General features: G+C 44.0%; 1 protein-coding gene and 1 long non-coding RNA gene across 11 annotated transcripts in view; one reads left to right on the top strand and one right to left on the bottom strand.

The window, feature by feature from the left end:
- Positions 1 to 26611, bottom strand: part of MFSD6 (major facilitator superfamily domain containing 6) — a 44345-nt gene that overhangs the window by 12653 nt on the left and 5081 nt on the right. For all 4 annotated transcript variants that reach the window (XM_081164597.1, XM_081164598.1, XM_081164595.1 and 1 more), the window contains exons 2-3: positions 18605 to 20177; positions 9135 to 9232 (exon numbers count right to left, since the gene is read on the bottom strand). In XM_081164597.1, the coding sequence (XP_081020723.1) occupies positions 9135 to 9232; positions 18605 to 20121 (1615 nt within the window). In that variant the 5' untranslated portion in view covers positions 20122 to 20177. The remainder of the gene's footprint in view (positions 1 to 9134; positions 9233 to 18604; positions 20178 to 26611) is intronic.
- Positions 676 to 26123, top strand: LOC308581821. Of its 7 annotated transcripts, none has more exons than XR_014005308.1 (3): positions 676 to 1834; positions 23950 to 24056; positions 25799 to 26123. It is a non-coding gene; the product is annotated as an uncharacterized lncRNA (long non-coding RNA). The 7 variants fall into 7 exon arrangements; XR_014005309.1 differs by lacking the exon at positions 676 to 1834 and adding an exon at positions 20188 to 21103; XR_014005310.1 differs by lacking the exon at positions 676 to 1834 and adding an exon at positions 21129 to 21270.

Genomic DNA, 26611 nt, shown 5'->3' with positions numbered 1-26611 from the left:
ACCTTTGCACATCTTCCGTCCCAAAATCGTGGGGTGGTACAGTGGTGCCCCGCAAGACGAATGCCTCACAAGACGGAAAACTCGCTAGACAAAAGAGTTTTCTGTTTTGGAGGTGCTTTGCAAAACGAATTTCCTATGGGCTTGCTTCGCAAGACGACAATATCTTGCGAGTTCCTGCTTTTTTCCCCCTTCCCCCCTTTTTCTAAGCCGCTAAGCCGCTTATCAGCTGATCCAATCTGCAGAGAAGCCGCTAAAAGCTGCTAAAAGCCGCTAATAGCGCTAATCCGTCAATGGGCTTGCTTCGCAAGACGAAAAAACCGCTAGACGAAGAGAATCACAGAACGGATTCTTTTCGTCTTGCGAGGCACCACTGTACAAAGTTATTTTGGCACCTTTTCCACAGTGTTATTTTCCCCTTGCACAATGTATGACAAATGGAGACAAAGGTCTCATGGAAAAGGGTTACAGACAGGACACCGCAAACTGCTGAGATCGCGAAAGGTCAGACATTGGTGGAACGATGTACAGATAGCTGTGGCTTATCGGGGGGGGGGGGGTTCCCTGCACCCCAAGGTCACGCGTGCAGGCCGACCGTGGCTGCCTGCTGGTGGGGAAGTGTGCTCCCTCTGGACCCCACTGCCCCACTCCGCGATATCCCTACACAAAGGTACGCCTAATGGGAGGTTCAACTGCCTAGTTAGGCGGAGGCCTTCAAACTGTTATGGATAGGGTTGACCCAGTCTCCCCAAACAGGGGTGGTTAACCTTTGTTTTCTACTGAGGGCCACAATTACCATGGTGCCCCCCTCAGGGGGGGGTCACATGGCAAAGTGGGTGTGGCCAAAGTATAGAAGTGGCCATGGTAAGAATCATAGTCCTCAATGCTGCCATCCAAAAAACACATTTTCTACCAGCTGTTCTACACTATTTTGATTGTTTGAATCATTCATTATTAAATCCAGCAAACAAACAAATAATGTAAATTTCCAAACGGCGTGTTTTTGGGAGGGCCTGCTTGCTCCTTGTTGCAAGCAAAAGCTCTCTTTAATTGTTTTCTTCTTTTTTAAAACCAATTTTGGAAAAGGAACTATTTCCTATTTTTGAAACTGCAGGGTCAGAAAGGCTAAACAACAACAACAACAATTCAGTTCCACAATTCGGTTCCAATCTCATCAATATTGTAAAAGATTCACATGTAATTGGTGTGTACACTAATTTCAAATCAGCACTGCTAAGCTTCAGCTGCCTGCGATTCTTGTTGCTAGAAGGGGGACCCAGCTATTATTACATTCTGAAATGCATTAGATGCAAACTAGAGTTATCCGGGTTTCTAATTCATTGATTCCGAGAGTCTGGTCAAAGGCTGCCAAGACATTTCTGCTGCTGCCTGCAAGGTGACATGCCTTTGATCTCAACTCTACTAGTTAAAACTGTACACACACAGAGAGAGATAGCACAAATCTGCAATTACAGCTCTCCCATTAAAGTTTACTGCCTTGTTTTGCATCACCTGTGCTTTTAAGTTTACACATCAGGCTTAGCAGTTGTGCTTAGTGTGGCATAGGCTGCTTTCACACAACTTTAGTTTATCGAGAGCGCCTGTTGTTTCTCTACTGCTTTCCAACCTTCACTTAACAAAATGTCAAACATGTCAAAATGTCACGATGACAAAGCACAGGGACGCTTTGCTGCTACTGCCTTGAGCCAGATATATATAAGGAATGCCATTCGCTGGGCGAAAACCTGTTCCGACTAATCATGTCTTTACAAGCTGTCTTTACTTAACTGTCAGGTGACACCGCCTTCTCCACCCTTGGCGCTGGCAAAAGTCCCAGGTAAATATCTACTTTGGCTGTTAACTATCTGTGGCCTTTTAGAAGCAAGTGGGATGCATTTAATGTATTTCTCTTTCCTCTCGGTTTTAATGGGGGGGGGGTTACTGTCCATTTGTATGGTTGTTATGTTGCTCTGGATTACCCCAGGCAAGATCAAGTAAGGGACAAATTTAGTAACAAAATAAAAATTCTTCTGTGTCACAGATCCTGAGAGACCTGCATTGGCTTCCAGTACATTTCCAAGAACAAGTCAAAGTGTTGGTGCTGACCTTTAAAGCCCTAAACGGCCTCGGCCCAGTATACCTGAAGGAGCGTCTCCACCCCCCACCGTTCTGCCCGGACACTGAAGTCCAGCTCTGAGGGCCTTTTGGCGGTTCCCTCACTGTGAGAAGTGAGGTTACAGGGAACCAGGCAGAGGGCCTTCTCAGTAGTGGCGCCCGCCCTGTGGAACGCCCTCCCATCAGATGTCAAGGAAATAAACAACTCTCATACTTTTAAAAGACACCTGAAGGCAGCTCAATTGCCGCAGCGGCAGCCAATCCAACGCAGCCCTTGACGCAGCAACCAATCACCCGCCCAATTAACGCAGGAGCAGCCAATCCAACGCAGCCTTTGAAGCAGTAACCAATCACCCACCCAATTAACGCAGGAGCAGCCAATCCAACGCAGCAACCAATCACCCGCCCAATTAGTGCAGGAGCAGCCAATCCAACGCAGCTCTTGACGCAGCAACCAATCACCCACCAAATCGCCGCTTACAAGCTGCCGCTTGCAGCTGCAACCAATCACCCGGTCCCCCAATGCACTGCCCATGTATAAGACTAGCCCCGTTTTTAAACACTATTTTGGAGTAAAAAAACTCTCGTCTAATACACGGAAAAGTACATTTTTTTTTTCATCCTAGCCTATTGCGGTCTGCTTTGACTGGCAACATTTCTTTGGGGTCCCCAGCAAATGTTTTCCCCCCAATCCTTGAAAAGCGCCGATAGCAGGGACTGGACCTCAATAGCACTGAGTGGCAAGACTCCTCCCTCCCCTGAGATCATTTGAAAAGGCCCTGCATAAAATGCTCCAGTCCTCATAGCTGCTTCTCAAGGGCATCTGGAAATCATAGAGATGGCATCGTTTGGATCTTGCGCGTATTAAATTACATTTCATTATCTGATCACTTCTGCCTGAACAGAATGTACCTAGGAATGAAAGGGAGGCAGCAATGAAGGGAAGCGGCTGACTCTCAGACAGCAACTGATCTCATTCCACAGATGAGGAAAACTCCCACTGATTTCACAAGGAGCCCAAACGGCACGCTCTGTGGGCATAAATAAAGGGCAGCAACTCAAAGGAGAAATGCTTAGGAGTTGTAAAAACGGATCTGGGGCCATACGCAATCTCCTGGATACTTTTATCGCTCCCACATGAAAAGAAGTCATTTCGTATCCAAGGGAAATGTTTGTATCAAGTTCAGGAGAAAAGAATTATTTCTATTGATACGGAAGGGGGGGGCATGTCTTCTTCACCTCCTTCTTCGCTACAATACATCCATTTATTTCCAATTGTCAATGTCAAAAGGGACGAAAATCTATAAAATTCATAGAAAATCAACGTGCCAATTTGCTCAATTTCTCTAGGACTCCATGACACCTCTCCTGTCCTCCATAATCCCTCAAGCAAGGTGTCAAGACCCTAATCCTGTCAAATCACTCTGCCAAGCCTTTCCTCCGGGCAAGGCCAGGTGGCAGACCATGCATACATGGACCATTGTCTTCTCATCAGGTACTCAGGATGTGTTTATCTGCGCAATATCTCCAGCTCTGCATATTCCCCCCTCCCTCCTCCATATGTTAATCCTGTGTGACCCAACCTCTTCTTAATGTATTCATGATGTAATCTGTGTAACCCAACCTCTTCTTAATGTATTCATGATGTAACTGGGATGTATTTTGCACTGTATTCTGGGACATGGAGGGAAATTTCAAAAGTTCATGTCACCCCTTTCTCGCGGTTCAATCTCGCCTTGAACCTGTTGCGCAATAAACTTGGATCTTCTGCAGTTTGCTCCTGTCTCCAGCTGAGCTCATTTTCTTCCGCAGGGACCCGCGGACCTAGTCCGACGAGCTGGGTGGCAGAGTAGCCCCGCACCCAGATTTTCCGTAACACTATTTACAAGGCCAACATCCTTAGCTGAAGGCTCTCAGCGTGTGTGTAAGACAAAGACAGCTTCTGCCACAAGGGATTTAAGAAGGAAGGACACGTTACAAGGGAAAATATGTGTATGGGCCCCCAGAACATAACCCCCATGTTATGGGGGGGGGGACGACAGACGCCTGCATTGAAAAATCAGGGCACATATTAATGGCCGTTTTGCCATTTTCAGGTGAGGTTCTATCATATCCTGGCAAATTCAGGCTGTACAATTAAAGCTGATTTATTGCTCTCAATCAACAAACCTGCTACTACTCCTCCCAAACGGAAGTAAGGCATGCCATGTAACACCAACTGCCCTGGGAGTGGGATTCCAGGGGAAGAGGGAGGAAAATAAGCTGAGATTCCAGGGGAAGAGGGAGGAATAAAAGCTGGGATTTCCAGGGGAAGAGGGAGGGAAATAAACTGAGATGCCAGGGGAAGAGGGAGGAAAATAAGCTGGGTTTCCCGGGAGAAAGGGAGGAAAATAAATTGGGATTCCAGGGGAAGAGGGAGGGAAATAAACTGGGATTCCAGGGGAAGAGGGAGGAAAATAAGCTGGGATTCCAGGGGAAGAGGAAGGGAAATAAGGGAAGCGCAACTCTGTCCAGTGTAGGTACACAATTCAGTTCTCAGACCTGGGAACCGCACCTCAATTGGGTGTCCACCTGGTTGGGATTCAGTTGCAGCCCATGACTGCACCACCATTCAGACTGCAGATTGAAGGGCTGGAAAATCTCATAAACTGTACCAGCAATCCCCATGCCTACTTCCTTTCCCCTGGCCTCTACCTTCCATCCCTTCCCTGAGTGTTTTCTGCCTACGCAAAATGAAAACAGTCACCAAAATAACTTTCTCCGCAGCTGATTCGATTTAATCTGGGTGTGGAGGCAAGTGTAGGTTCCACGCACCTCCAGCAACTTCCATGCGCTGAATTCTTCCTGAGCCAATTAAAAGCTGTCATCCAGTTTTCAGGGTCGTTAACACACGCAGCCGGACATATTCAATGTGTGAGAGATTGGGAGCGCTTGCACAAAGAGAGGTATCTCAGTGTTTTGTTTATCTAAGCCAGTGATGGCCAAACTTTTGGGACTACAACTCCCATCATCCATAGCTAACAGGACCAGTGGTCAGGGATGATGGGAACTGTAGTCCCAAAACAGCTGGAGGGCCAAGTTTGGCCATCACTGGTCTAAGCGGAAGCCAAGATCTCGTGGTTGGAGAGGAGACCTGGAAAGTGCAGTACCGTCTAGAAACTCAGAACCAAAAGTGGCAGGGCGGGGGGAGCAGCAGCAGGAGTCAAATAAAGGGTTCCTGTAGCCAAAAAAGGTGTGTGTGTGTGTGTGTGTGTGTGTGTGTGTGTGTGTGTGTGTGTGCATACATGCACACACACACCCAAGGCCAAGTTCCTGCAACCTACCCCATATTTTTCTTCTTGAGTCAAAAGCTCTTCCGTTCTGGCCCTCGCTGCCTTAACTACAGTGGTACCTTGGTTCTGAAACTTAATCCGTTCCGGAAGTCCGATCCAAAACCAAAGCGTTTCAAAACCAAGGCACGCTTTCCCATAGAAAGTACTGTAATGCAAAACGGATTAATCCGTTCCAGACGTTTAAAAACAACCCCTAAAACAGCAATTTAACATGATTTTTGCTATCTAACGAGACCATTGATCCATAAAATGAAAGCAATAAACAATGTACTGCAGTCCCACAATCAACCAATCAATCAATCAATCAATCAATCAATCAGTAGTTGAACTGGGTTCCACACAGTCACAAAAACAAAACAAAAAGAGCTGCATAAACAAAAACTCAAAATTAATAGCAAAAACAGACAGACCTCAGCTTAACACTCAAAACAGAAGTGTGGCACTGAAATCGGAAGATAGATAAGAATCTTTATTTGCGTCAGCCATCGGCCATAGCAATAAAACAACAATACAACACACAAAGAATAAAACTAAAAAGTCAATTATATAAAATACATTTTAGGGGACAAAATAATAGTAGCAAAACATGACAATAATAATAGTAAAATCCTAGGAGAGGAATCTGGGCGACGACGCTAATGTCACTCAGGTAGCAGCTCTCAATCTCATTGCTCTCTCGACAAATTTGGCAACCTTCTCTGTTGTCGAACCATTCTGGTCGGCCAGGAGTGAGAACAGCTTGGCTTCACAAGAGTGGCCCGGGATGGCAGACAGGAGTGGCGCGATGGTCTCGTCCCTGAGATCTTTATATAGGGAGCAAGACAAGAGGACGTGTGACACAGTCTCCACGCAGCCAGCTCCACAGGGGCAGAGCCGGTTCTCAAATGAAGTTCCTTGATATCTACCCTCAAGAACAGCCGAGGGTAACATATTTAGTCTGGCCAGTGTGAAGGCCCGTCTGAGTTTTGGAATGGTTAAGGTAGACAAATAAGGTGCCCGAAAATCAAAGTGGGAGGGAGGCAGATAAGCGTACCAAGCACTAAATTTCTTAATATAGGCCAGATTATTTTGCTGCTCAATATCCTTCATGCGCTGATCAATAATACTTTTTGCCTTGGGGAGACCCATTTTCAGGAGATGCTGTGCTTGGAGGCCACATATAAGTAGTTTTTGATGCACTACTTTGGACCAGCGACTTCTATGTGCATCTCGTGCTACTAGAGGTAGTAGTCCGGATGGGTTTAAATTTAAGCGAAGCCAATAGTTAAATGTTCTTAGCCAGGTTCGGGTTTCGACGGAGAGGAGGCCAGTCTCCAGCCGTAGGGCCGCATTTGGTGCGCATGGTGGAACGGCTAGAATCTGTCTTAAGAATTTAGACTGGACCGTTTCAAGTGTGCGGCAATGATTTCCTGTCCAGATTTGGGCCCCGTAGAGTAATTGCGCCAAGGGTTTTGCTTGAAAGACCTCCAGAGCTGCTGGGATATGTCTGCCCCCTTTCGTAAAGTAAAAGCGAGACAGTATTTTGGCACTTTGAGATGCTTTTTCCCTAGCATATTTATGATGGGCCTCCCAGGCCCCTGTTGACTGGAAAACCACTCCTAGGTATTTGAAAATTTTGACCTGTTCTATTGGCTGATTGTCCATCTCCCATCTATGATGTCTGTGTCTCCTAGCGAAGACCATGACTTTGGTTTTTTGGTGATTAACCACCAATTGATCTCTCCTGCAGTAGGCTGAGAATTCTCTTAGTAACCTTTTGAGGCCTACTTTAGTTCGTGATAAGAGAACCGCGTCGTCCGCATAGAGGAGTACTGAAATTGGTTTTTCGGCCAGTTTGGGGGCATGAAACTCCGGGGATGTTAGGTATTTGACCATGTCATTTATATATAAGTTGAATAAGGCCGGGGCTAAAATACAGCCCTGCTTGACTCCTTTGGTGGCTGGTACAGGGCCAATTAGTTGCCCATTTACTGAGGTTCTTACATATAACTTGGAGTCTTTATATAGGCTTTTTATCAGGAATAGTAATCTTTTATCAATGTTGGTAACATTGAGTTTAGCCCAAAGTTTGACTCGTGAGATCGAGTCAAAGGCCGCCTTCAGGTCAATAAATGCTGCGTATAGAGTCCCACGTGTTTTATTGGCGTATTTATCAATGAGATGTGCTAAAACGAAACAATGGTCTATTGTTGTTCTGCCCTGTCTGAAGCCGGCTTGCTCCTCTGCCAGAACTGCCTCCGTTTCCATCCAGTCAATTAGTTTGATGTGGAGGTGTTTGGCATACAATTTGCTGGGGATAGTAAGGAGGCTAATGGGTCTATAGCTCGCTGGATCTGCCATAGGACCCTTTTTATAGATTGGGATGATTACTGCCTCTGTCCAGCAGCCAGGGATTATGCCTGTTGCATCGATGTATGTGAATATTGACGCCATTAAAGGAGCCCACCAACTGATATTGTTCTTCATGAGCTCTGCTGGAATGTGGTCTATGCCCGGGGCTTTATTGTTTTTCAGTTGGGAAATTAGGTTCCCCACCTCCTCTATGGAGACAGGAGGCAATCGGAAGCTTAATACTCAAAACGAGACAAGTTTGGCTTCCGAAAAAAGTTTGCAAACCGGAACACTTCTGGGTTAGCAGTGTTTGGGTTCCAAGTTGTTTGAATACCAAGGCATTTGAGAACCAAGGTAATACTGTATTTCTTGTCTAGGTTGGTTTCAGTGTTCATGATGACACGGTTGCAATTCAAACGAACAGACAGATTAAAGGAATTTGTACAAATGAGGACTGATTATTCTGAGCACTGAGTTTTGGGATTGAGCGTGTGAGTGCAATTTTTGGGAATCGCAATGTGTTTTGGGATTCGCAGCACGTGAGTGCAAATCTAACACGGTTATGTTTATAAAACGTCAAACAGCAACTCTTGTGTGAAAAGCACCATTAGAAAAGTCTTCCCCAACCTCGTGTCCTCTAGATGTTTTTGGGCTAGGACTCCACATCCTCACTGACCATGCTCTCTGGGGCTGGTGGGAGTTTGGAGTCTGACAACATCTGAAGGGCATTCTAGGATGAGGAAGCGCTGGCAAAATATCTTGAAAGCACAAGTCTTTTTGCTTCCCTTTGCATGCAATCTGTCCAATTATTTTCCACACCAGTCATTTCTTTCCAGACTTCATTGACCTTCATCATGATTCACAAAACGTCACTGATAACTGGGGAACACTGAAGAGAACCGGTTATTCCTAAACATTTACCTGGGTGCTTTTGTTTTAAGATCCAATGCTAAAAAACAATGGCCTCCTTTCTGTTGCACAATGTGAGAAAATCAGCAAATTTCAGGGGTATGAATGCCTTCTAGACAGGAATAGGCTGAAGTCTGCCAGCAACAAAGGCTTATTTGCAGAAGGCACAAGCTTCCGTTTGAGCTCCTGTCTCCTTTGTTTAGGGATCAAGGTGTGTTCTGCCATTTCACTGTTTGCTTAGGTGAAAAGCCACAGAATTTGAGGTCAACTGAATAAACCACCTCCAGATATTAAACTTGCACAGAGCTTTTTTTAAAAAAAGGATCCCTTGGGTTATTTACTGTTAGGAACAAGAACACAGACGGACTTTTAGTTCATCATGGCCTAGATGAAGAATTTATGTACCTGGTAATGATGCAACCCATGATCAGAAGTACACCACCTCCTTACCTTGAAGAAATTCCATAGGCAAAACCGTCCAAGCATTTTCCAGGTAGGAGATGTAAATATAACGAGCTGTGTTACAAGCAAGGCCGATATACAGGACTCTAAAGGTAGGAAAGAAAGAAAACGACACGGGCTAGTTTAATGTTTGCCATGTCTTGCACATAGTCACAAATAAACAAACAGTTACTAGGCTGGCTTAGAGCAATTTTCTGGCAGTTTTATACAAGGTAGAAGTTTAAATAAATGAATGTAAAAAAGGTAAAGGACCCCTGACAGTCAAGTCCAGTCACGAACGACTCTGGGGTTGCGGCGCTCATCTCGCTTTACTGGCCGAGGGAGCCAACGTTTGTCCGCAGTTTTTCCGGGTCATGTAGCCAGCAGGACTAAGCCGCTTCTGGCGAAACCAGAGCAGCGCACGGAATTGCCATTTACCTTCCCGCCGGAGCGGTACCTATTTATCTACTTGCACTGGCGTGCTTTCGACCTGCTAGGTTGGCAGGAGCTGGGACAGAGCAACGGGAGCTCACCCCGTCATGGGGATTCAAACCGCCGACCTTCCGATCAGCAAGCCCAAGAGGCTCAGTGGTTTAGACCCAGCTACTGCTCTATAACAGTTCTTCCCATATAGCTCCTTTTCTGAGATATCAGTTCGTTGTGCTTCCTTGCATTAATATGGACCCGGCCATTTTCAAGTTAGGAATGACCGCTCTCTCAAGTGATTTAAAAAAAGGGGGGGGCAGGCAAGCTTCAATGTTAGTACTGTCTCCTGCCCCCACCTCCAAGACTCTTATACAAAAAGAGGCTGCTGTGTTTCATGTACCGAACTGGAGGAAGGGAAAGCAGGTCTCTGCAGAGGGATCAACTTAACCATTATGCAAGGGGAGATGTGTAGTTCTATACTGGGGGGGGGAGTGTACAGTCAGCAAAGGACTGAAATAAAGTACAGTGGTGCCCCGCAAGACGGAAAACTCGCTAGACGAAAGAGTTTTCCGTTTTGGAGGTGCTTCGCAAAACGAATTTCCTATGGGCTTGCTTCGCAAGACGACAATGTCTTGCGAGTTCCTGCGGGTTTTTTCCCCTCCCCCCCTTTTTCTAAGCCGCTAAGCCACTTATCAGCTGATCCGATCAGCAGATAAGCCGCTAAAAGCGCTAATCCGCTAATCCGTCAATGGGCTTGCTTCACAAGACGAAAAAACCGCTAGACGAAGAGAATCACAGAACGGATTCTTTTCGTCTTGCGAGGCACCACTGTAAGACAAAGCACGAATGAAATGGTCAGGAATTGTTGCAGGAGGGGAAGGTACCTTTCCTAGACTTGCCACCCTTTGTTTCTAAAGAGTTCCTTGCGCCCTGAAAGGTTCCTCCCACAAACTAACATGAAGAATATAACTTTCAAAAAGTATCGAGAGCCCAGTGTGGTATAATGTTCAAGGGGAAAGACTGGGACCTGGGAGACCAGGGTTCAGATTCTCATTCCACCATGAAGTGCCACTGTATTCTGCTCTGGTCAGACCTCACCTGGAGTACTGTGTCCAGTTCTGGGCACCACAATTCAAGAAGGACACTGAGAAACTGGAACGTGTCCAGAGGAGGGCAACCAAAATGGTCAAAGGCCTGGAAATGATGCCTTATGAGGAACGGCTAAGGGAGCTGGGCATGTTTAGCCTGGAGAAGAGGAGGTTAAGGGGTGATATGATAGCCATGTTCCAATATATAAAAGGATGTCACATAGAGGAGGGAGAAAGGTTGTTTTCTGCTGCTCCAGAGAAGCGGACACGGAGCAATGGATCCAAACTACAAGAAAGAAGATTCCACCTAAACATTAGGAAGAACTTCCTGACAGTAAGAGCTGTTCGACAGTGGAATTTGCTGCCAAGGAGTGTGGTGGAGTCTCCTACTTTGGAGGTCTTTAAGCAGAGGCTTGACAACCATATGTCAGGAGTGCTCTGATGGTGTTCCCTGCTTGGCAGGGGGTTGGACTCGATGGCCCTTGTGGTCTCTTCCAACTCTATGATTCTATGAAGCTCACTTCATGATCCTTGGCCAATCACTGTCTGCCAGCCTAACCTACCACACAGGTAGGTTGTTGTATAGATAAAATGAGGATTGGGGAGAGGCATGTACACTACCACCTTGACCTCCTCTGAGGAAAGGTGGGCTGTGAATGTAAAATATATAATAAATAAAAAGTTAGAAGGCAAGTATTGTCACTGAAAGGGGAGTTGCGAATACCTGGATCACCTGAGACAGAAGAAAAACAGCTGCAAATGTGAAAATCTTTAATAAAAAATTAAAAAAACACAACTTTTAGCCGTTACATGCTGACAGCTGGTTGGTAGGAGGAATTGTACTATACAGTCATACCTTGGGTTGCAAACGGGATCCGTGTGGGAGGCACGTTTGCAACCTGAAGCGTTCGCAGCCTGAAGCGCCGTGTCTGCACACGCACGTGACACGATTCGGCGCTTCTGCGCACGCGCCAAAACCCAGAAATAACCCGTTATGGTACTTCCGGGTTTGGCACGGTCCGCAACCCGAAAACTCGCAACCCGCAGAGTTCGTAACCCGAGGTATGACTGTATGAGGAGGACACAAATCAGCCAATGAAAAAGTACAATTAAGCATAACCAGCTATGCAGGGTTTTTTTTAAAAAAATGTTTGTTTAAAAACGTTTCATAAAATGTATTTGGGAGGTGGCAGAATGAAATATTTTAAAACTGTTTCCAGTCTTTAGAGACACTGTTTATGGCATTCACATGCTATTTACACATTTCTCAAACTGAGATTGATCCAGCTCTGGTAGTCTCTATGTTTATAGCATCTCAAGTGTCTAGTATAAACAACAGACTAGGAAGCATATCCAACCAGTTACCCAAGAATGGACTCTTTATTTGTTTGTACTCATTGCTAACAAAGCCCTCCGAAGAAGACAATAAAACACTTAGCAAAATTCCTGGCTAAACAAGGTGGATAAAATACGTAATCAGTTTCATTAACTGAAATTAATTATTTTCAAACATTTCATTTGTAGCAAACATCTCTTCATTAAAAAACAAACAAACCAAGACTTCTGAAGTTAATACTGGAATACTCCAGAATACTCAGACAGCAACCACTGATATGCCTATGAATCACCGCCCTGAGACCTCCCGGTATAGGGTGGTATATAAATAATAATAATAATGATGATGATGATGATGATGATGATGTGTCAAGTCACTTTTAGATGTGTGCTTGCCAAGACTGCCTCCTTTTTGTATACATTGACCCACTGTGTGCAGGAGAGCTTTCAATTCTTTTTTAAAAGAACAAAATTTTCTCTGGTGATATGTAGTTCAACTATTGTGAGAAACGGAGGATGAATTATTCACTCCCCCCCCCCCCGGTCATTTCTGATTTATGTGCATCCCATAATGCCCTTGTTTACTCAGCTCTTTTCTATCTGCAGAATTCCAAAGGAAGTCCATCCAAAGAAATAATTTATACACACAAAAGAGAAAAAAGCAATCGGTCAAATATTGCTCTATGCAGTGCTATTTTTCTAGAAAAAGGAGTGCTGGAACTCACGCCTCCCTTGTTCTCTTATACAGCGGTACCTTGGTTCCAGAATGGCTTAGTTGTCGAACAAATCGGCTCCCGAACGCCGCAAACCCAGAAGCAAGTGTTCCGGTTTGCAAATGGTTTTCGGAAGCCGAACATCCGACGTGGCTTCTGCTTAAGTGCAGGAAGCTCCTGCAGCCAACTGGAAGCCGCGCCTTGGTTTTCGACCGGTTTCGGGAGTCAAACGGACTCCCGGAACGGATTAAGTTCAAGAACCAAGGTTAAGTACTTAATTCGTTCCAGAGGTCCGTTCTTAACATGAAACTGTTCTTAACCTGAAGCATCACTTCAGCTAATGGGGCCTCCTGCTGCCGCCGCACCGCCGGAGCACAATTTCTGTTCTTATCCTGAAGCAAAGTTCTTAACCCGAAGCACTATTTCTGGGTTAGCAGAGTGTGTAACCTGAAGCGTATGTAACCTGAGGTACCACTGTAATGGCAACGGTGCCCACCTGAGAGGTGCCAGAACTGAGTTCCAGCTGGAAAAAAAAGCCCTCTGTATTCCCTCTGTACAGTGGTACCTCGGGTTACATACGCTTCAGGTTACATATGCTTCAGGTTATAGACTCCGCTAACCCAGAAATAGTGCTTCAGGTTAAGAACTTTGCTTCAGGATGAGAACAGAAATCGTGCTCCGGCAGCGTGGCGGCAGCAGGAGGCCCCATTAAGCTAAAGTGGTGCTTCAGGTTAAGAACAGTTTCAGGTTAAGTACGGAACGAATTAAGTACTTAACTCGAGGTACCACTGTATTCCCAAAGAAGTGGCTATTCATTGTTGTCCCTTGCCTCTTTGAGAATCTGCTGAACACAGATAGCCGTATCACATGGCTACCTTCTTGGCGAGTGGTCCTCTCCTATGTCATAAATAACACTACCCCCCCCCCAATACTGTCAAGTCTTACACAAGTGTGCATCTTTATTTTATTTTATTGATTTCAGGCAAAATATATTGAGCGGTCTTTGTGTGTCAAGGGCATTATTATACCTGCACAACTCGTATTTCTGTTACTTTTCCCTTCCACCTTTTCTGGTTCTTCTACATTTCTTTTGTATTAGGATAGCTAAAGTGTATGCAAACACCAAGTGTGACATGATTTCTAAGAGGGCATAATGACATATGCTGCATCTATCCCATTTCTCAAAAAATGATTTTTTCGTGCCAGCAATGAATAAATGTGGTTTTGTTTTTCCACATGTTGCGCTTAGCTTCGCACTCCAATAACCATTGTCCCAAGGCTGAGCCATTTTCTGAAATGTCTCCAGACCTGCATTAGAGCTAAAGATTTTGAAATATTGTTATCATGAGAACATTCCAATATGTATTTGTTTTCTAGCATACGTTTCCCACCTTCCATGGTGGAACATGTGGAACTGAATGAGGAGAGGGCAGTAGCTATCCTTTTTTTTTTGCAACTTCAATATGCTTTGAAACCTTAGCAGCTTTCTGCCCATGGGCTCTACGTGGGGCTACCTTTGAAGGTGACCCGGAAACTACAACTAATCCAGAATGCGGCAGCTAGACTGGCGACTGTGTGGCCGCCAAGACCATATAACACCAGTCCTGAAAAACCTACATTGGCTCCGAGCACAATTTAAAGTCTTGGTGCTGACCTTTAAAGCCCTAAACGGCCTCGGCCCAGTATACCGGAAGGAGCGTCTCCACCCCCATTGTTCATCCTGGACACTGAGGTCCCGCTCTGAGGGTCTTCTGGCGGTTCCCTCACTGAAAGAAGTGAGGTTACAGACAACCAGGCAGAGGGACTTCTCGGTAGTGGCGCCCGCCCTGTGGAACACCCTCCCATCAGATGTCAAGGAAATAAACAACTATCTGACTTTTAGAAGCCATCTGAAGCCATCCCTTTTAAGGGAAGTTTTTAATGCTAGATGTTTTATCACTTTTTTATCAGTATTATTAAAATTCTGCTGGGAGCAGCCCAATGGGCAGGGTATAAATAATAAAATATTATTATTATTATTATTGGCTCAGGGCATGAGACAACCTTAATCTCAGAGTCATGGGTTCAAAGCCAATGTTGGGCGAAATATTCCTGCTTTGCAGGGGGTTGGGTCAAGGGTCAAAATCCCTTCCAGCTCTACAATTCTAAGATTCTATGGTTCCCTGGTGGTCTGCTATCCAGGCACTAGCAAGGCCAAGACATGTGTGCCATCAAACCATAACCAAGATCTGTTACCTCATTCATTTCCCTTTTCAGATCAGGAACGGGTAAAGCAGAAACAGGAAGCCCAATGCAGATATATGTGATAGTCTTACGTGAAAAAAGAATGCAGCTCACCATGTAGGAACATAAGATGTTTTTCATCAAGTCAAGACCACTGGTACATCTAGTTCACTGCACTGAGTGACAGCGACTCTGAAGGGTTTCAGAAAAGGAGATATTCGCAGCCCTATTCGGAGGGATTGAACCCAAGATTTTTTTCCATGCAAGCACATAACTCTACCGCTGAGCTACAGAAATCCATTTCAACTATGGCGTGGATTGGTGCAATCTTGCTATTTGCTTGGTTAACTGCCAACAGTGTAGCCTCCTAATGAAGATTGCTACGAACAGCAAACTTTGAAAAGGTTGCTCACAGGAGCAAGACGGTTTGAGCATATTAGATTGATCTTGGTCTGACTACACTGGCTACCAATTAGTTTCCGGGCCCGATTCAAAGTGCTGGTTTTAACCTATAAAGCCTTAAACAGCTCAGGAATTGCACAACCTCAAGGACCGCCTCTTCCCATATGAACCTACCCAGACCCTCCTTCGTGTGCTGCCTCCTTCAGAGATTCAGAGCATGGCAACACGAGAACGGGCCTTCTCTGCAGGCTCTCCCCGGTCCTTGAGGTTGTGCGGTCCTGAGCTGTTTAAGGCTTTATAGGTTAAAACCAGCACTTTGAATCGGCTCCCTGTCTATGGAATGCTCTCCCCAAGGAAGTTCTCCTGGCGCCTTCATTATACACCTCCAGGCACCAGGAAAAAGCGTCCCTTTTTAACCAGGCCTTTGGTGGCTCTATTTTTGACATCCTATACCCTTTTAAAATGTGGCTCTTTTCGGGGGGCCGGGGTGTTATTGGGTTGTTGTTTTTTATTCTGATTATATATGTTGTGATCTTTTCTCTGAACCGCCCCGAGACCTTTGGGTACAGGGCGCTATATAAACTCAATAAATGAAAAATACAAATAAGCAATACACAGTACACGTATCTCTATAACAACTCTAAAGTGAAACTGTATTTAAATGAAGAAAAAACTGAATTCTTGCAGCGGGGCAAACTTCTCATAGTATGGTACCTCCGATTCGACAATCATGCACTTTCTCAGCTGCCAGAGTTACCCAGACTGGAAGATTATTGTATATTATGTTGCTACCAAAAAAATAAGATAAATAAACAGCAAGTGACCTACCTCTGTGCCCCAGAATATTTTGTTACCTAAGGCAGAAAACCTTCCTCATTTATTTGGCAGAACAAAATGGCATGCATAAAATAATTCAAAGATGAAAGGTCATAAATATCTTTCCTGGGATGTGGGAAGGAAGGAGTGTTATGTTGGAAATTTGAAGAGGAGCAGATGAATTTTGTGGACCAAACATTTCTACTACATCAGAAACCAAAGTTCTTTTAAAGCTACCTCCCCAAACTGGGTTTTCTTAACGGTGGCATTGCTTTAAAGGCATACTTGTGTTTTTTCAAGCAAAAACTTGCAAAAAATGACAGTTCGGTCATTAGTTTCGCCAGGACTTTCCCTTGAAAGGTACTCTTATTTCATTTATGGCAGCATGGCAGAGAGATATGGAGTCTATGTGATGTCACCCTGCATTACCCTGCTGTCCGGGCAAAGTCCCAGCTGCCAAATATTTCCCCTGTGGCAGCTTTTGAAAGATCATTTTTCAAGGTTAGGCACTGGGAACTCTATTTGACCCCACAGACGGTTATTATCCATGCTATGGAGAACAATGCGTATGAGCCAGTAAAATCTAAGCCTGGGGCTATAATCCTATACCCACTTTCCTTTGAATAGGCTTTGTTAAACTCAGTGGGGAGATTGCAAAAGGGCTCACTTCTGAGTACTCACATACAGGCTTGCACTGTTAAGGTACAGGTGGCTATATCCAAGTGAATTACACTCAGGGTGTGGCCCACTGAAATCACACCAAATATGACTCAGGCAATTCCAGCTGGTCCACTCACGGCCTTCCTTAACAGCCGGTTTGCATGCATGTATTTCTTGTGTGGTTACTACATGTTAATGCATTTGAAAGTCATAATCATTTACCCTACCCTGTTCAAAACATCTCCAGTGTCTGGTTTTATGCCAAATAACGACTGTCACCAAAAAAAAAGCCTTTCTCATGCAGTTTCTTGAACTGGCTTCAGGCTGACAGTTGTTATGCAGAGCAATTTATTAATCTGTAATCCTAACAGTGGCTGGTACCATGTTATGTGGGAGAAATGAAACCATCAACAGGTTAAAATGTTTTTTTAAAAAATCAATCAATCAGTCTAGCAAATACTGGGAAAATCCAGAAAATAGCTCGTCAAATACTGATGTATCTAATAGATCAGATATAATAATACTGAACATTTACATAGTTCTTTTAACCATTCAAAGAATGTATTTTCAAGTATAACCCTTGCAAGAGCTCTTTAAACCAAGTAATTATTATGCTTCAAATTGCACATCAGAAGAATGAGGCTTAGAAAGAGTGGCTTGCTTAAGACCACCTAGTGCGGTTTTGCCACATGTGAAATTTGAATGAGGGACTATCCCGATTCACACCTTAAGCTATGTACACACGGTACATTTTAAAGCGCGTGCACACCCACCAATAATTTTTGGAACTGTAGTTTCCCCAAAAAGAGCTGCAATTACCAACACACTTAAACTATAGTTCCCATTATTCTTCCTAGAGGAGGGAGAGACAGAGGTGCTTTAAATGTATATGCAGCTTCACTCCCCTGAGCTGCAATCTTAAACCCACTTACTCGGGAGTAAGTCCCACTCACTTTAATATAACTTGGTTCTTTGTAGATATGCTTAGGACTGCACCGTTTTGCCATCACAATTCTTTTGCACCTTCAGATGTGGCGGCAAATCATTGGCTCTCCAAATGATTCAACTCCCAGTAGCCCCAGGCAGCATGGCCAGGAATCAGGACTGACGGGAGCTCTAATCCAGCAACATATGGAGGGCCAAGTTTTCCTTGCACTGTTACATACGTACCTTGGATCCTGAATGCCTTGCAAGTCAAACGTTTTGGCTCCCGAACGCCACAAACCCAGAAGCGAGGGTTCCGGTTTGCGAACGCTCTTTGGAACCCAAACGTCCGACGGGGCTTCCGATTGGCTGCAGGAGCTTCCTGAAGCCAATCAGAAGCCACGCTTTGGTTTCCAAACGTTTTGGAAGTCAAACAGATTCCATTCGACTTCCAAGGTAAGACTGTATTGTCGGAACTCCGTTCGACCGAGCTGATAAGGCTCATCTTCGGAATCGCCTCCCAACGATTAATTGACGACCTGATCCTTTGATAAGGCCTCAGGCACGTCGTCCCAGCAGAGCTTCAAAGCGGCACGGAAGGATGAGATAGTATGAGCTACATTGCTATGCTTTATTTTCTAGCTACGCAGAGAGCAAAGAAATATACATCCTCTCCCTGTGAGAGCAGAGAGCAACAGAACAAAGGAAACAAGAAACCACTAACGTCACATCCCGTCTCCCTTCCTGTGAGACTTGAAGGTCTCTGGAATGTAAACAGAGTCCTGCGACTCCCAGCAGCTGCTCAGTGATAAGAACAGAAACTAACATGTATATCTATGCTTGACGCAACACTGACTACGGCTAGTCAACCACCACCATACCGTTTGCTTACCTGATGTGTCCAATTAGCTCGATCAACTTGTGGCTGAAGAAATACGCGGTCAGTTCGGACACGTGACTCAGGACGGAGCAGACCCCAAAGAGAGTGGTGGTGCCGTTCAGGTCCTCCAAGTGCCAGTAAAGGAAGGTGAAGACAAATCCGTACCCAAAGCCCATGAACCAAGCCACAAAGAGCACGGAGCCATATCGGATACTGCAGAGCAGCTTTATCAAGTCCCAGAAACTAAAGGAGGGCGACTGGCTCATGTCACTCGGGGTCTCGTTGGAGGAGTCGTGGGAGGAGTTCCTGTCCGCCTGGGAGACGTCCCCTTCTTTGCTTTGGTTCTCCTCTTGCTTGTAGTGGTTGTAGTGGAACCGGAACTGGGTGGCCACGATCAAGGAGAGCGTCATCAGCACACCAAAGACGATGAAAACAATCCTGTAGTTCTTGTACTCCGGGGCTTTGCAGCCTTGCCCTTCGATGAGCACATCGATGCGGGTGGCGTCGATGCCGATCCCTACTGAGAGCATGGCCAGGCCCCAGCCCAGAGAGCCCCACATGCGCTGGAGCCCGTAGCGATCTCGGTGCTTGCCAAGGTACTGCAGGGTCACTGTGTCCACAATCGTGACCGACGAGGCGCTGAAAAACTCCCCTATGATAACAACCATCAGGATGAGCAGGAAGATGGCCTCCACTTCCTGGTGGTCGTAGACGAGAGTGGCAGCCCCGGTGGTGGCAGCGGGAGGCACCGTCGGACGGGTCAAATTCCCCAACGACCCGGCAGTAACGATGCCTTTCGGAGTACTGGGAGTAACCACGCTCTCTTCGGCCCTCAACACGTTCCGCGTGGTCAGAGGGAATGTAGTTTCAGGAGGAGTTGAGCTCACCGCCGCCAAGCTATAAGGAGAAACGTCTCTTTTCCTCCGGCCCTCTGGCGACGCAGCCCGGGCGGTAGGAATCACCGAAGGAAGGGAGACGTTTTGCGTGGTTGCCGTCGAGAGGTGGCTGGCGTTGGTGGGAGAGACTGGCGGCGGGAACTTTGGTACGCACCTCAAGGTAGCCGGTTTGACGAACCCGATTCCCAAATTGAACAGCACCCAACACAGAAGGGAGAAGAGGAGGACGACTTTCCCTTTTTTGAAGCGGTCCGCCACCACGCCCCAGAACGGAGCACTGCAGAACTCAATGAAGTACCTGATGCCCACCAGCAGCCCGCTCTGGCTGGGCGTCATGCCCAGTTGTTTGTAATACACGGGAAGCAGCGGGTAGAGCGAACCGTAAGCAGCATAAAAGAAAAAATAAAAGACTTTGGAGATCAGGAGATCGTTGTTCACTTTGACACAGTGCTTTTCGAGCCAATCCAGCTCCTCGTCCGGAATGGTGGTGGTGGTCTCTGTCGAAGGTGTATCGCTTTGGGTTTGGGGGTCCGGCTCCTTCGAAATCCCGTTGAAAGGGTCAGCGAGCACATACTTCCTCTTTTGCTCCTCTTCGTCGTCGGTTAAAATGGCTACTTTGTCGTCGGCTGCCATGGCTTACTGTCAGCATGAGCTACGTGCCCAGATCTCCAAACTTTAATTCAAGTAGCCTGTGGAAACACACAAGAATCACCATGGTTAAAACACCATGCTTCAATACAGGCTAAAATATAGACCAGGGATGGAGAACAAGGCAACGGCCAGACGTTGCTGGACTACAACTCCCATCAACCCCAGCCAGAATGGCCAACAGTCATGGATTTTGGGAAATGTAGTCCAATAATTTCCAGGGGGCCACAGGCTCCCCACTGTGATATACTCATTTCCTATGGAATAAAATATGTCTTTTATCATTTATGGCTACAGTTAGGATCTTAAACAGGACTTTAGGACTATTAGCCCTTACTTACAGAGATACGGCAGCAATGAATAACTCGATTTTTTGCTAACAACTTTGATCCCTCCTACAGTAACATAAGACCCTTGCAACATCTGTAAATACAGAACTAATAAACGTCTGCATGCAATTGTCAAAAAAATCTCCAGTTCTTATTATATGAATGACAGTACTCCAATAAGGAAAGGACAAAGGATTATTAAAGATAGGTACCTGAAGTGTCTCTATGAGAAATTAATGCCAAAGTTTATTTATGTATCATTAATTACTTATTAAATTTCCACCTTCCTTCCAAAGGAGCCCAGCGCAGCAACCAACAAGGGATAAAACAGTAAAATCACCATAAAAAAATGTCTTTTAAACAATTTCAATACCGATGCAGCCTGGGAAACATCTCAACCTAGAAGGCTTGTTGAAAGAGAAAAGTTTTCAGCAGGTGACAAAAAGGCAACAGAGATGGCACCGGTCTATTATATAAATTCAATTATTATTATTAATAATAATAATACTCAACATGGTAGGTGCTACCACACTAAAGGCCCTGTTCCTACATTTTGCAGAATAGACCTCCTGTTAAGTTGTTATTCACCGGAAGCCATACCATGCAGAGTATAGTGAAGGGATGATATGATCTTTCAGGTATGATTATTTATCAGTCAGGAAGAATATTATGGATCGACTGCAAAGAAAACGTGCTCTAATTCTTTTGGAGGGGATGGCATTACCTCTTCTGGCTACAACCCTTTGTGCCACATTGAAGTCTGTTCTGGTTGATACCACATAAGTAAGGCCTATTAATAATATCAGTGAATCTCAGGTTGGGGCCTGATTTATTTATTTTTAGTGACAGTTAACAGTGTTGGCTCTGCTTCTACAAAACTCACAGGTGTTCAGTACCTGGGGATGGGAATGGGAACAGACCACAGAATTCATACTATAAAGGGAAGAAATGAATCGTGCTAAAAAGTGAGGGAACAGTTCCTAGCAGGGTGGATAAAAATCAATGATTTTTTTTTTTAAAAAAATGGATTTATTTTTTTTAAATGGATTTTTTTGGTTTAAATTGATTTTTTTAAATTTAAATTAGATTTTTAAAATTAAATGCTTTTGGAGGGGGAAAAAAATCTTTCTAAAGATAGTTTTCTATTTAAATTACATTATAGTCCAAAGGCTATTCATCAGGAAATAAGGATTTGTTTTAAGTTTTTCCTGTGTGCTGAAACTCACTCTAAGTTTTTTAGTTTTTTTTTAAAAGGTTAAACCACATCAGTTAACAAACATGGATACATACGCTGTAATGTTTTCGTTTTAGTTAAATAAATTGTTTAAGTTGTTATTAAGGAAATGATTGTTTTTCTCTTCCAATAAAGCACAGCAGAAAAGTTGTCCAAATATAAACAGCTAACTTATTAAACCTCACAAGAATTATCTAAGTATTTCTAATAGTATAACCAAATCAGTAATTTTTGATATAAAAATGTAAAAACTACTCTGGAAAGTTCTTATTCCAGAAATGAAACCTTCATCTGGTTGTAAATATTAAGATTATACCAGCAGGAATGGTCTTTCTTTTAAAAAAAAATATATATTTAAATCAAGTCTTACTGACTAGTGATTTAAATCGTGATTTAAATCGATTTCATTTAAATCAAATCCACCCTGGTTCCTAGAAACCTGGCAGGGCTTTTCACCTCAGGAGAAGGGAGCAAAACAGCCAGAGTCAATAAGCATGCAGCTTTCGCGAGCTTTTTCAGTCCTTTCCACATTCCTATACAAAATGACTGGATCCGTACTTCTTAGACTTTTGGGCACGTCAGAAAAATCAAAATGGGAGATGGTCTGGGTTCAAATGCCACTCTTTTGTTGTTGTCGCTTTCATTTTCTGAGGAACCGTTGCAAAAAAAGTGGAGTGTGCCCATAGGGACAAACTTCCTGTTTCATCACACTCAATTAATAATAATAATAATAATAATAATAATAATAATAATAATAATAATAATAATAATAATAATAATTTATTTATACCCTGCCCATCTGGCTGGGTTTCCCCAGCCACCCTGGGCAGCTCCCAACAGAATATTTAAGAACACGACAAAACATCAGACATTAAAAACCTCCCTAAATAGGGCTGCCTTCAGATGTCTTCTAAAAGTCAGATGGTGGTTTATTTCCTTCAAAGCCTGACTCTGTCCTCCTCACAACCACAATCCCATGAAAGGATTGCCCAGATAGGGCTACAGCCTCCCACAAACTCCATAAAAATCAAATTTCCAGAATAGGTTTTCACGGCCAGAACCCACAGTATCCCAAAGCCCCTTATGAACATGGTCAGGTTAAAATCAGTTGCAATTATGCTGCAGAACTTGGTACCATGATGAGACGAATGACGCATTATTATGAAGTACAAATCCAAAATCCGAATAGATTTTGCTGTACTATCCAAAATCCGTGGCAAAACCATGAAGCCTATACCGCTTCCTTTTAGATTAGATCTATGTGTTTTAGGCACTAGATCCTCAGTTCTTCACAAGATTAGTCAATAAAGGCTAACAGATCAGTCAAATATGACCCAAATACTGAGTCAGGGTTTTTTTTTTTAAAAAAAAGCATTAACTTTATTAGAACAGCAACAACAAAAAAGAATTAGTGCTTAAGTCTTCAAGGGCCTTGGTATTTCTGCCAACTCCTTAATAGTAATTTGAAACAATCAAATTAGCTTTTATAACATCATAATGTGGGAATGTCATCCAACTGGCAAGCTTTCTGGAGATGTATAAATTAGTTTAATAACAAAACAAGAACCAATGGCAATCTCTTCACTAGTATTATTATGGGATGGGCAAAATGAAGGCGGATTGGATAAAGTATTGATTCTATTATTTTTTTGCTAGCTGCCTGGATGTTTATCGCAAGACATATTTAGAAGAGCTAAATAAGGACGGTAAAATCTGGCTCATGGCTACTGATGACAAATTAACTAAAATATTAAGATATAGTAGAGTAGGGGGGGAATAATATTCATTTTCAACAACTGGGCAAAAAAATTATTTTATGACAACAATGTTTAAATGCCTCTAGGGAAATATGGCACTATTTGGAATTCTTAATAACTCTTCAGCTTCAAGTGAGAATATCATAAAACTCTGAGGACAATATCCTGTTATTACAAATAAAACATTTTATTTTTATTTTTAGAAAGGGGATACTGCTACCCTCCAATAGCAATAATTATCCTTCTCCCCAGGGACTGTAAATGCAACAACCCCAATTTGTATTGTTTGGGTATGCTTAATTTTAATTCAACTGTATGTTTTCTGCTTCGGTTTCTTATTTCATATATGTTATAAGTTAATGTTATGTGTTACAGAATGATATGTTTCGATTAAATAAAATTAAATATTATAATGAATTCTTTTTACTTTCAATAGTGCTAGGAAGATTTCTATAAATGCTAACCATTTACAGAACATTTTTATTTTATACAGGAACACCAGGTCAATCTATCGTTTCCCAACCTCGTGCTCTCCAGAGACTGCAATTCCCTTTAAATCCATTTTTGCACAGCCATGTCATGTTTGGACTGATCAGAGTTGTTAAGTACAGAAAAACTTCAGTGTGCCAGGTTGCACACTGTCCTATAATTGCATGTTGCACAGAAGCCTGGCCTATAATTGCATGTTGTTGTTGTTTTAAAAAATGAAATTAAAAAAGAACAGAAATAATGCAAAATACAGCAACCATTTTAAAGGAAGCTGAAAAAAGCTACACCATGGTATTCTTGGCTTTGTAGAATATTTGCGAAGAGTTGACTGCAATCAAATATTAAGTAGTTAATTAACTGGTCAACCGCCAATATTTGACTGGTCAATTGACCAAATGAAATTCCTTCTATAGATTCTCTTAGAAAGCTAGAACTACTGAGAGTTTTGCTCAACTCTTTCAGGAAACCATACGGTTTCTATTTCATAACATCTACCCGGTTACCGATGACAGTGTGGTTTTCTACATGCGCTGAAATACAACTCCCTAAACCTCTGAAGGAAATTATGATTTCTCAGAAGTTTCTGCAAAGGAACTGAAAAAATTAGGGGAATACAGTCATACCTCGGATTGCGAACATGATCCGTGTGGGAGGCACGTTCCCAACCCGCAGCGTTCGCAACCCGCAGTGCCGTGTCTGCGCACGTGACGCGATTCGGCACTTCTGCGCATGCGCCAAAACCCGGAAGTAACCTGTTCTGGTACTTCCGGGTTTGGCATGGTCCGCAACCCGAAAACGCGCAACCCGCAGTGTTCGCAAGCCGAGGTATGACTGTTCTGCTGATACTGGATGATCGAAAAACCATTAGAAGCCTTGAGTAGAGACCCCTGCCTTATTTTAAAGCCATTATACATTTGTGAAGGAGCTCTTGCTGCTATACCTAAGTCGCATAATAATAATAATAGTAATAATAATAATAATTTATTTATACCCTGCCCATCTGGCTGGGTTTCCCCAGCCACTCTGGGTGGCTCCCAACAGAATATTAAAGACACGATCAAACATCAAACAAAAAACTTCCCTAAACCTAAGATGAATGTCAGATAAAGAGTGAGGTTGCCTAAGTTGTCTTAATACTTGCTGTGTGGGTTTTTTTGTTTTTTTTTAATGAAAATTCAGGATTTGTAAGGATGAGGCAAGTTTAATCGCTGGAAAAATCTTATTAACTGCAAATACGGTGATACTGAAGTTTCTGATTATATATAGTTGTATTTATTTATTTTATTGCACTTTCCCAGAAGGTGCTTTTTCTTACATTCTAGGTAAAACCAAACCTTGCAGTCATTTTCACCACAGGCAATGGGTGGGGGGCGGGAATGCCCACCATCACTGATCTTCATCCTCAAGATCAGGGGCCAGCAAACTTTTTCAGCAGGGGTCCGGTCTACTGTCCCTCAGACCTTGTGGGGGGCCGGACTATATTTTTTTTTGGGGGGGGGGGAGATGAATGAATTCCTATGCCCCACAAATAACCCAGAGATGCATTTTAAATAAAAGCACACATTCTACTCATGTAAAAACAACAGGCAGGCCCCATAAATAACCCAGAAATGCATTTTAAATAGAAGGACACATTCTAGTCATGTAAAAACACACTGATTCCCAGGGCCGGATTTAGAAGGCAATTGGGCCGGATCCGGCCCCCAGGCCTTTGTTTGCCTACCCATGCTCAAGATACTAAAGCAGCAATATCTCTTATCTACCCCGATCGCCCTGAAGTTTAGGGCAGCTTGAACCGAGCAACTTAAAATGCAGTCAACAAATATTTGCCTTTTGAACTTATCGATTCCCAGGTACATTTCGGGCTTACTGGTTGCATGCAGATGAGCTCCAACAGAGCGCTTCCTACCCCCACCACCACCATGCGAAACTGTCCCTTGCACCTTTCAGAGCTGCTGAAGTCACAGAAACCGAGGAAGCCTGGTGAACAGCAACTATGGGGGGGAAACCCAGAAATGGTCTGTTTAGCCATCACACCTGGCCATAAGCTCACCCGCAGATTCTTCTGCAAGAGTAAGCAGTGAAGGAAGAACTATGCCGAGCAAATGAAACCAGTGTGCATTACTAAATGTCAACCGGGCACTGACATCTACTTAATAAAAGGGAGCGTGTGTTGCAGTATGTGTAAATATCCGTACGGAAGGAGCAAAATTTGGGACCAGCACCACCAGGGCCCGATTTAGGTTTGAAGAGGCCCTAAGCTACTGAAGGTAATGGGACCCTTTATATGTCCAGCTGTCCTTTGTCAACAACAAATTGTTGCCGTTCTTGTGTGTGTTGAATATATGCTATATGGTAATTTGTGGTCCTACAGTCGTACCTTGTTTTGCAACCGGGATCCGTTTCAGCCGCTAGCTGAAAAGGATGAAGGGCAAAGCGCCGCGTTTGCGCACGTGCGCGGAGTGGTTTGCACTTCTGGGCATGCGCGAGTGGCAAACCCGGAAGTAACCCATTCTGGTACTTCCAGGTTTGCTGTGGACGTTCGCCAGAATGGACGCTAGATGAGGAGGACGTTTGCGGAGGTACAGTGGTACCTCAGGTTAAGTACTTAATTCGTTCTGGAGGTCCGTTCTTAACCTGAAACTGTTCTTAACCTGAAGCCGCTG

The sequence above is a fragment of the Podarcis bocagei genome, assembly GCF_964188305.1.
Source record: "Podarcis bocagei genome assembly, chromosome: 1".
In the NCBI taxonomy this organism is placed as follows: Eukaryota; Metazoa; Chordata; class Lepidosauria; order Squamata; family Lacertidae; genus Podarcis; species Podarcis bocagei.
The sequence above is the reverse complement of the archived record's forward strand: the minus strand, read 5'-3'. Positions and strand labels throughout refer to the sequence as shown.